Raw genomic sequence first — 10546 nt, 5'->3', positions numbered from 1 at the left:
GATACACCTATCACCCAATAGGCATCATCAGGCTGTTGACACCTTGACAACATGCATAATCTTTTGAGCCTCGGGCAGGGGTACGTAGATTGTCTCTTGCATTTTATCAACCTCGTTCAGTCCGCATCCGATGGTGTCTTAGCACAATACTGCACAAAGCACATGTCGCATGTCTGTCTATATGTGGAGTAGGTTTACAGCCTAGCTTCATGATATTCTTTGTTTATAATACAGTAGTGCTGCCGTGCGCATATGGCCAAATAAAGGTCATATGTCCTCGCAATCAGTTTCCATACCATTGCTCTCTTTATTCCTTTTCATGTTTTGCTCATTATTTCGTATCCGTCTCTCCAATAACACGAGCTACGGATGGTACTACACCATTACTCTATAGTTTTCCTTTGACGCTGGATTCGCTTCTGTGCCAATAAGCTGAAAACTCCACCAGATGAAAAGGTTATCCTTGCTTACTATACGCCGAGATGCTTTGCGGCCCACTCCACATGCTCGTCGGCGAACGACGCCATGAAGTAGTAGCTGTGGTCGTAGTCTGGCTGGAAGCGGAGGTTGATGCCCTTGTCGTTTCCAGATTGCTTGGCAGCCTCGAGGAAGTTCTCTGGAAGAAGTTGCTTCTGCTTGTAGAAATTGTCGCCAGTACCCTGATGTCGAAGTTAGTCGTAATCCCATCTGACTTCAAGGTCGCACTGCACGAACCACATCAATCAGCATCTCAAGAGGTCCTTTCCACTGCTTGATGAGCTCTGTGGCGTCATGCTCCTTCCACTTCTGCTGCTGATCCTCTCCAAAGTATCCCTTGAATGCCTTCTGGCCCCACGGGCAGTTGATAGGATTGGCGATAGGTGCGAATGCGGAAACGGACTTGTACTGTCCGGGGTTCTTCAAGAACTGGAGTTGTTCAGTCAGGTAACGGACATCGAGCCCACATCAAGAGAACCTACCAATGTCAAAGCACCGTGGCCGCCCATGCTGTGACCTGTGATGCTAACCCTGCTTCCGTCGAGCTCGCTGAAAGAAGCAAACAGTGTCTCGGGAAGCTCCTTGGTGATGTAAGAGTACATGTTGTAACCCTTTGTCCACGGCTCCTTCGTCGCATCGACGTAGAAACCTGCGCCGGAACCGAAGTCGTACGCGTCATCCTCGCCCTGGATCTGGAGGCCACCTGACGGCTGATTAGATGAATGATTCACGTCAGGAATAGCAGTGTGGACATACGAGGGCTGGTGTCTGGGTACACGACTGCTATGCCTTTTTGGCTGGCGGCGTGCTGGAAGAAGCCCTTCTCTGAGCAATTGTCACCCGTGCAGGTCAGTCCAGAGAGGTAGAAGAGAACAGGAACCTTTGCGCCGGATTTGAGGGCCTGAGGAGGAAGGTAGAGGTTCAATGCCATGTCAGTATTTGTGCTCGACGACTTGTGCTTGAGCTTAAGCAGCTTGCCGCCAAATGAGGCAATGGTTGCCGTGGTTTCGAAAGACATGATGGTGGTGGTGTAGTGAATGTCGCTGTTCACTAGGAGTTACGTGTGTGTATAGTTTGTGGTTGTGTGAGTTACAAGTAGCGGTACTGCAATGTCGAGACCAAGGGAAACAGAAGAAAAGAGAAGCAATCTTTCCACAAGGAGGCTCTCTTCGTCTACTTATGATTTCATTTATCCTCTTGACTGACGTTGAGCTTTCCGTTAGTGGGATGCGGGGCAGGTATTGGATCCTCTCTGCCCCACCATTCGCTGGAATGAGATAAGTATTCCGGACGGCGTCAAGATTCAGAAATCGGATCCGCTCCCGTCTTCTCTCAGGCACTCATATGTCCGCCATTGCACCGAAAATGTGGCGTTGAGTCGGTTTTCATTCGGGATATAGCTCTCCAAAAAAACAATTACTGTGTACTGTGTAGATACACGTACATACATACTCAGAAAAGACTCCTGATCGCCAAGCATGCCCGCTTTGATCATCCTTTTTAATAAAACTCCTGTACAAATGCAGCCAAGACTCTACCAACTACTGTGGTACTGTACAATCCATCCTCCTCCTTCAAACTAACAGTTCCTCGCAAGTCCAGTCCTCGTACCTGCATCTGGTCAGCTAAACCCTTCTGGGATTCAAGGTCTCACAATCAACTTACCATCCATCAGGTAGGAAGCGCCGCACAACCAACGGAATCTTCTTCTCTCGTAACTCTTTGAGGGCAATCTGTAGAGGATCTGTCATGCCCTCAACATCGATGAGCACTGGCGCATTACCACTGCATCCAACATTAGCCCTGCCTATGCATCGAGCAGATATTTTCAAATTGAACACCTACCTGATTTGCAACGCTCTTGTTCCTAGCACACGTGCCTTCTCATACTTGGTCATGTATGGTGTGGTGGTGCGCTTGTCATTCGGAATCCTCTTGTCCTTCAGACTCTTGACCGTGTTCTTCTCTTCGCCTTTCGTAGCGGCGCTTGGGTCTCCGCCGATCACAACATTGTCATCTTGATTCTGTCCGACGTCTGGTTCTTCTCCTGCGCCAGTTTCCTGGGCATCATCATCGTCGAGGAGATCGGGTTCGACGTCTTCCTCGTAGTCAAGGCCGGGGTCGCTGCAGGTTGGCGCAATGGTTAGCAATACCATCTAAAGCAATGTAGTGCCATTCGTTCCGGAAAGTCTGCTACCTGATGACACAGAGAGAGATACATACTCGTAATGACCACCATCATAATCGTCACCCCCGTCACCTCCGTAATCAGACATTTTCGTGCGGGTTGAGTCTTGAGTCGCGTCTGTGTCGTTGCGTTCGCGTAGTCGCGATGAGCTTGAACAGGTTCCCTCGAGAAAACCTGACAGTGTGGACGTGGGAGGCTGGAGCGCAAGAGTCTAAACTGAAAGACAACCTTGAACAAAAAAGGCTGCGATGAAGATCGTCGCGCTAGTGGAAGCGCACGGGCCTCTCTTCCCCGAAATCTTGGCGAGCCCTCGTCTAGGAATTTTAAATGTCAGCGACCGTTCATCCAGGAATTCACGATTCTGTGAAATGCAGCCATGACTTCACCGTTAGTGAACATACAGGAGGCATCACTAAAACGCAAAATAATTGAGCAGGGCGGTGATACACGCAAGAAGTTTCGTCGAGGTACAGATATTCAGACCTGTTCCTGATTGAACGACAACTAACGAACACCTTCCAGGAATTGATCAGGACGAATTTATCTTACAGGACGATAATGCATTAGACCACGACTCTGCTTTAGGCAGCACCTCCCCCTCAGAGGCTGACGATCCCCTACGAGACTTCACCGAGTGCGGCCAAAGACGAGCGGATAGCGAAGCCCGCCGCAGATGGCACTATGCGTGCACCGTAGAAGGATGTTCACAACGTTTCAATCGTCCCTGTCGTCTGGAGGCACACATGAGGAGTCATAACAATGAGCGTCCGTTTGCTTGCGATATGGATGGTTGCAACAAGACATTCCCGAGGAAAGACCATTTGAATCGACACATGAAGAGTGCCCATACGGAGGTGGAACGGAATTACATCTGTGATTGGGAGGGTTGTGGGAAGACATTCACGTCGAGCAGTCGATTGCAGCGCCACAAAGACGTCCATGAGACTAAGTTCTATTGTACAGAGTACCCGCCGTGCAAGGAAATTTTCAGGAAAGCGAAAACACTGGAAGCACACATCAAAACGAAGCACCTCCAAACCGCACCATTCGTTTGCGATTTTGTCGATGAACAATCGGGCCAACGTTGCAGCAACGGGTACCAGACGGAACAAGCCTTGCGGAGACATCAACACAAGAAGCATGGTGCAGAAGGTCAAGAATCCATGTTCTTCTGCATGATGTGCCCAGCACCTGGCAGTGAATTCGAGACCGTGGAAACGGAGACAGGAACTGTGCAGATCGCAACGGAGCCCCTCCCCTTCCCAAAATATGAGGACCTGGTCACACACAACCGCGAATTCCATCCTCCCATTTGCACCGACTGCGGCTTCATGTGCGCGGACCAACAAACCCTGAAGCACCACTTCCAAACCGCACACAAGGCTCTAGAAGACCAGGCACAATACCCATGCCCCAGAGAAGGCTGCACTCGCGTCTTCAACCGCAACAGCAATCTCAACGCGCACATTCGCACCGTCCACGAGCAACAAAAGCGATTCTTCTGCGACCCCTCCTTCTTCACCGAATCCAAGCACGAAGACCTCAAGAACTGGGACGGCGCAAACGCATGCGGCGTCCCCTACTCCGCCAAATCCTCTCTCGAACAACACATCCGCACCCACCACCTCGGCCTCGAGAACCGCAAGACCCTCCGCAAGAACGCCAAAACCAAGCACCAACCGCGCGTCCAGAAGAAACCCGAACCCTCCGCGCTCCGCCTCCTCACGGGCTTCGGCTACGACGGCGGCCGCGACGTCCCTTGCTTGGTCCCAGGCTGCTCCTTCCGCTTCTTCATGGACCGCGACCTCAAGCGACATCTCCGCAGCGCAGAGCACAATCTCTCCGATGCAGAGGTAGAGGAAATGATTCGCGAGCGCGATGCCCTCACCGGCGGGGAGTTCTGGATCGGAGGTCTCGACCAGGAGCCGCTTTTCGAATCCACGGACCCCAGCGTCCCGCAGACGCCGAACCCATTCCAGGATATCGATGCGTTTACTCACGCAGCGTTCGACGACCAGTACGATGCCATTGACCCGGCTTTGGACACCATCGGCGGTCTTAAAGATCTCGTGTTCGACGAAGATGCCGCACTGGACGAGGACATGGGGTTGAGTGTGCCCGCGTTTGACGTGCATGAGGGAATTTAAAAACGAGCTATGCAGGTGGATGTTGGTTTTATGGATTTGATGTATCACTGACATATTTGTTATGCAGCGCTTTTGGATAGACCTGTGGAGCGTCAAGATAATGAGCCATGTACTGCCATAAAAAGTACGATGATGTAAAAGCTAGATACCCACTGCTTCATAAAAACACACAATACTATCACTATAGTAGCACACTCCACACCTTTGTGATGTTTGAAAGCCACTGTGCCGTGAACGTTGCCTCTATTATCGTATCAAGCAACAGTTGTGCGCAAGAGTCACTGGAGACGATGCAACATGGAGAGAAAAAAGCTGTATGCCTATCAAAGGAAATACCAATACAACTATAAAACCCTATGACGATGAAACAAATCAAGTACGCCCGCTAACAATGCGCACACAAATTCATGGGAAACAAACTAACCCCTTCTACTCTAACCATATCCAATCGATATGCAAAATAGGTCCAATCTGTCTAATAATGCAGAAACCATGCCGCGAACATGCTGCGAGCCAGTTAACCATCTAGCCAAGAATGTCTCTCCCGAGACCCAATCCGACACCTGCATCGCCGCCTTCAGCTTCTGTCTCGCCGCCCTCGTCATCGCCGAACATGTCGCGATCGTCGGCACCTTCGGCTCCGGGCTGGGCGTCCCTGTGCTGAGAGGGATATGCGTTTAATTTGGGATCACCGTATCTCTTAGACGTGGAGTCCTCGGGGTCTGAATCATCGTCGTCATCGACGAACACCCTGCTTTGTCGCCGGAGTTCTTTCAGGAAGGAGCCTGTGCGGTGTTGTGTGGAGAGATGGCCGCTTTGGTCATATAAGTCTCGCACTGCTTGGTCCCGCGGATTGCGGAATTCGAACATGCTGTTGGGTCTGTCGTGGGAGTGGAGAGATGTCTGAGGTAGATCTCTGGGGCGAGGAGGGTTGGGGTTCTGGGCGTCCTGTGGGGATAACGATGACCACCAGCCAGAAATCCTTTTGCTTAGGGAAGGACTATCAGGTGCTGCTGGTGCTTTTGAAGGCTGCACGTCTGCTTTCAGTCGGGCCGGCTTCTTGGATGTGGTGAATGTAAATCCAAGTGGAAGGTCCACTGGTGATCCAGGTCCGCTTGTAACAGAGTCCGAATCCGATAGTGCATATGTTTTCCCGTTTCCATCCGGACCATCACTCTTAGTGCGCTTGAGAAGTTTGTGGATATCGTCTTCAGAAAGGACAGTCGTCAGGTCGCCATCCTTGAAGCCTCGTGGTCGGTATTGGCGACGTCCTTGTTGGATCAAGTGCTCTAATTTCGCGCGGTTCGCAATAAATTTTAGTTTTGGGAAGGCGGATTGTTGACCGACATGTATCATTCGAGAAAGACGCTGTGGTGATGGATCCGACAATATATGCCAAAAATCTGATGGTACCGACTTTGGCCAAATGGTGATTGTTCCGCTGAAGCGTTGCAGCCAAATCTCACTCCAATCCTGCCCCATCGGTCTAGGCAGGAGCTCCAAGTGCCGAAGTACTTTTAGCCATTTGTTGAGATCGAGTTTGATGTATTGTTCGATTGCGCTCCCTAGGAAACCGCCGCGCCATCCGCGCCCACGTCGATGCGTAACTGGTCGGCCAACACTTCCACGAGAGCTGAAAAAGAATAGATTGATATGCGGATTTACTTGACTGACAATGGAAAACCTCACGTTGAAGTGAAGGTTAAGAGCTTTTAGTGGAATATCAGTACGGAGGCTTCCATCCTTCCATTTGTGGCCAAATGAGTATGGTACGAGTGTGCCGTCTTTCGTCTTCTTCATCAGAACAACTGGATTGAGAATGCCGGGGACTGCAGCGGACGCAAGTACTGCAGACCAGATCACACAGTCAGGTGAAGTAAGGTAGTTCGCAAGGATCGTTGGGGAGTGCGGATCTGATGGCACACATGACACATTGAGGATGCGACCGGTACGCTCATATGCTTCCCGAAAGGTCATGCTTCCTCTTGTAAACCATCCACACCTTCTTGCCCAGTCTACACTGTCGAACCTTGCGCCGGTCTGCCACCAACGCTTGAACCAAGTCAGAGTGTCGTCATGGGCGGCGGTAATGCGGTGGGCGAGTGCGGGGACCAAAAGATTCTTCAGCTCATCGTCTGTTCGCGTGCCCAGTAACGCGGCAACAAGAGCGCCCCCAGATGTACCGGTGATAACTTCCGGCATGAGCCCAGCATCAAGAAGTGCTTTGGCTACTCCGAAGTGATAGTACGCAAAAGTAGCGCCACCAGAGAGGCACAAAGCGGTACGGCCAAAGTTGGTACTGATGTGTTTGAACAAAGCCCGCTTCGTATCTGCACTCAGTAGTTTGGTACGAGAGAGAAATGAGATAGAAAGCTCCAGCTCATCGACGAACTTCTGTACCAAATTCTTTGTGCCGTAGTATGTTTCGCTATACAGTCGAGGATTCTCAAAGCCGACGAAGTTGTTCTTTACGCACGCTTCGACTAGGCCGCGGAGTTCTTCGATCGTTCTCTGCGTCTCGGGATCTCCTGAAGCCGCATTCTCGCCACTTTCGGCCTTCTGCCTCAACCTAACCATCTGATCGTGGGCTCTGCGAACCGTCTTGCTATCATAGTACGCATAGTCGTCCACCTCTTTCCATGAATCATTACCCAAGTGTGTATCCAACTCCTTCGCTCCCGCTACCCATTGTTCGTAGGATACAGCACTCTGCAATTGCTTCCGTAGCCTCTGCCTGGTGCCCCTCCATGTAATCCAATGCTCGTAAAGGTAGATGTAAAGACGTGTCAAGCCGTACGATATGCTCAAGAACAGTAGCCAGCCAAAAACAAGTACGAGTAACGGCCACTTCAGGAGAACGTATACGAATCCTTCTCGTGTCTCATCCTTTCCACGCCGTGGTGGCTTCTTGTTTCGCTTTCGCCGCCGGACTCGCTGATGAATTGGTCTCCAGTCATTCAGCGCCGTTATGAATGGAGGGGGCTCGGCTTGTGGCGAGGTAAGGTCTTCGGTCGATGGGGAATGTTCAGGTACGGCAAGCGCGCGTGAGAATTCAGTGACATCCTCCTCTCTGATAAAGTCGTTGTCGAAATCGGGAAGAAGGGTCAAGTCGAAAGCACGATCCGAGTACGGCGTTGGGCCGTCGGTCTCTTTTTTTATATCAGCCATGGGCTCAGTGTTGCGATATGATAATATGCATGTTTATGGGTGTTGAGTGTTTGGTGTTTGGTGTTTGCTTTCACATGCAGTCGACGCCCCTCAAGATGTTGAGGTATCGGCTGGGCTCCCTGGAACGTGTGATGTCACAGGGACCACAAGAGTCCCGTGCGTCGTCGTTCTTCACGCGATCGGGCGTGATCCACATATTTTTTACTACTCGTACTCTAGAACAATCACCCAATTGAATGTTTTCCATTTTAGTCGCAGCTTGCACTCGACACGCTTCTTCGTGATATGATCACTTATCCATCAGCGTTGAGTGCAGCTCGCGCGCATGTGAAGCTGCGGTCTTCATACTTATACTTCACCCGACGATGCCATCTTACCCTTGCAATCGAGACCTCATGCGATGATACATCCGTGGCTCTATTAGATAAAAGACAATTATCTAATGGCAAAGTAGGAGCAAAACTCCTTTTCCATAAGAAAGTGACATCAAATAACACCGAATATCATGGAGTCCATCCCCTAGTCTCTCACCGTTCGCACCAAGAGAATTTAGCAGACTTGGTCAACGAGGCAGCTCAGCACCTGCCATCAGGTATCGTTCCGGACTTGATTTGCGTCACGCGAGGTCCTGGAATGCGCTCGAACCTTTCCACTGGTATCGACACCGCAAAAGGATTAGCTGTCGCATGGCAGGTACGCGATTAGAATCCACGGAGCGATCGACTGATCTGACGTTTCCCAGAGACCGTTCCTTGGTGTACATCATATGCAGGCTCACGCTTTGACTCCAAGACTTGTTGCAGCATTGCAGAATGCTCAAGAGGCAAACACTCTAGGCTCTAGCGAAGACGTAACTGCTCAGACCTATGCCCAACAAAAGCCGGAGCCACAGTTTCCTTTCCTTTCCGTCCTCGCGTCTGGCGGTCACACTATACTCATACATTCTAGGTCCTTAGCGGACCACAGGATTCTGGGTAGTTCAAGCGACATAGCAATTGGACAATGTCTGGATAAAGTGGCTCGCGCTGTGCTCCCACCTGAGTTATTACGAAACGCTCGCACAACCATGTATGGAGCATTACTAGAAGAGTTCGCTTTCACGGAATTATCGGCAGGAAATACGAAGGGTTATGGAGCTCAATCAGAGAAGAGTATTGCAGCTAAACAACACGAGGCACAATACAGCCTTGAGGTTAACAATGCTGAGAACTATCGAGCAATCTACGAAACACGATATGCATATACTGTGCCTAAGAATGACGAAGTGGCAAGGGAACGGAATCTGACGAAATGGGGTTGGGCTTTTCATCAACCGCTTACAAAGGCTGGTGGTGGACTAAAGATCAAGTCCTTAGAGATGAGCTTTACCGGGTTAATGACTGCTGCAGAACGGGCCATTCATTTTCAGACAGATCCGAACACTCGAAAGCTCACCAAAGTAGAGAGGTCGCCCGAAGACGTCAGTGTGGAGGAGAGGAAGAGCATGGCGTATGAAGCCATGCGGGCTGCATTTGAACATGTATCAAACCGCGCTGTTCTGGCTCTGCAACGAGCAGAAGAGCCACTTTCGACCATAGTCCTCTCCGGAGGGGTTGCAGCTAACTCCTTTTTCAGATATATGTACGCTTTACGCTTCTTACCGAGACTTTGTACTGATATCCCTCCAGTCTAGCAAGCACACTCTGCGCCCAGAACCTTCCGGACACCAGGCTTGTATTCCCTCCCCCAGCTCTCTGCACAGATAATGCAGCAATGATTGCCTGGGCCGGTCTGGAGATGTTCGAAGCGGGGCACATAGACTCGCGAAAGATTAGGGCTCTTCGAAAGTGGCCACTTGACCAGATCCTTACGCCATCGCAAGACGATTAGCCTAGGTGCACCCTCTTTCATGAATGCGCACTCTTTCTTCGTGCGAACTGTCGTACCGTTGACCGTGGCGTCAGCAGGGACAAGGCGTGAGCACACGCGAAGCACCAAAACGTTTATATGGCCGCTTCTATGCATACATATACCGGGACTATACTCAACGTGGAGACAAGTCCACAAGCCAGGAAACATTCGTACATGCCCCATCAAGGTCTAAACATAGATTTCATCAACGCTACATCAGCCTGTACCGGGTACTTTAAATTGCTCGGCATCGACAACAATTGCCAAGCTGCCTCTCTAGAAATTGTAGTGCCGACTGAAGAACGCTATCACTTGCGAGTACTGCATAAAAATCGAACACAACCAGGCATTGGCTTGAAGCTTAAAGAGTAGTATACTCAGTTAATATAGCAGGATCAGGTGAGTGCAAGTCATTGCATTCTAGACATGGAAACGAACACAACGGACTGTACAGAATTGCCTGCGTAGGCCTAGGCAATACGGCAAAGCTTCACCAAGTCGCTGGCAGATTGCAGCTTTTCACAACATCGATCTCAACAAGTGGTGCGATGGCGACACGCAAGTATTCGATTCTGAATGTTCGAATTGAGGGCTAGTTCCATGCTCCCCCGCGTATATGCAAGGGCTAGGCCTCAATATAAGCTTCTTAACCCTGCGCCCAATCTGGTGTCGCTCG

The 10546-nt window shown here is 50.5% G+C and overlaps 5 protein-coding genes across 5 annotated transcripts; 2 read left to right on the top strand and 3 right to left on the bottom strand.

The window, feature by feature from the left end:
• Nucleotides 1-470: 470 nt before the first annotated feature.
• BU24DRAFT_430375 (S-formylglutathione hydrol) lies at nucleotides 471-1495 on the bottom strand (the record flags this gene model as incomplete). The annotated part of the gene is made up of 4 exons (XM_033529810.1): nucleotides 471-659; nucleotides 715-906; nucleotides 960-1180; nucleotides 1234-1495. The coding sequence occupies 4 exons, from the start codon at nucleotides 1493-1495 to the stop codon at nucleotides 471-473; spliced, it is 864 nt and encodes a 287-aa protein (XP_033390197.1).
• Nucleotides 1496-1792: 297 nt separating this feature from the next.
• BU24DRAFT_417486 (RNA polymerase Rpb6) lies at nucleotides 1793-2860 on the bottom strand. Its single transcript, XM_033526737.1, has 4 exons — nucleotides 2701-2860; nucleotides 2323-2601; nucleotides 2143-2262; nucleotides 1793-2088 (listed from the first exon to the last, which is right to left on the bottom strand). Exons 1-4 carry the CDS (start codon nucleotides 2751-2753, stop codon nucleotides 2052-2054), a joined length of 489 nt encoding a protein of 162 aa, XP_033390196.1. The 5' UTR covers nucleotides 2754-2860; the 3' UTR covers nucleotides 1793-2051.
• A 78-nt stretch (nucleotides 2861-2938) lies between these two features.
• BU24DRAFT_446777 (uncharacterized protein) lies at nucleotides 2939-4999 on the top strand. Its single transcript, XM_033530785.1, has 2 exons — nucleotides 2939-3132; nucleotides 3188-4999. The coding sequence occupies exons 1-2, from the start codon at nucleotides 3042-3044 to the stop codon at nucleotides 4810-4812; spliced, it is 1716 nt and encodes a 571-aa protein (XP_033390195.1). The 5' UTR covers nucleotides 2939-3041; the 3' UTR covers nucleotides 4813-4999.
• Nucleotides 5000-5110: 111 nt separating this feature from the next.
• Nucleotides 5111-8063, bottom strand: BU24DRAFT_417483 (patatin-domain-containing protein). Its single transcript, XM_033526736.1, has one exon. The coding sequence runs from the start codon at nucleotides 7978-7980 to the stop codon at nucleotides 5338-5340; it is 2643 nt and encodes an 880-aa protein (XP_033390194.1). The 5' UTR covers nucleotides 7981-8063; the 3' UTR covers nucleotides 5111-5337.
• A 202-nt stretch (nucleotides 8064-8265) lies between these two features.
• Nucleotides 8266-9849, top strand: BU24DRAFT_338768 (uncharacterized protein; the record flags this gene model as incomplete). Its single annotated transcript, XM_033523146.1, has 3 exons — nucleotides 8266-8673; nucleotides 8723-9600; nucleotides 9648-9849. The coding sequence occupies 3 exons, from the start codon at nucleotides 8266-8268 to the stop codon at nucleotides 9847-9849; spliced, it is 1488 nt and encodes a 495-aa protein (XP_033390193.1).
• Between the last annotated feature and the right edge of the window lie 697 nt (nucleotides 9850-10546).

This window comes from Aaosphaeria arxii (genome assembly GCF_010015735.1).
Source record: "Aaosphaeria arxii CBS 175.79 unplaced genomic scaffold BU24scaffold_1, whole genome shotgun sequence".
Lineage (NCBI taxonomy): Eukaryota > Fungi > Ascomycota > Dothideomycetes > Pleosporales > Aaosphaeria > Aaosphaeria arxii.
This window is presented reverse-complemented; position numbering and strand designations above follow the sequence as displayed.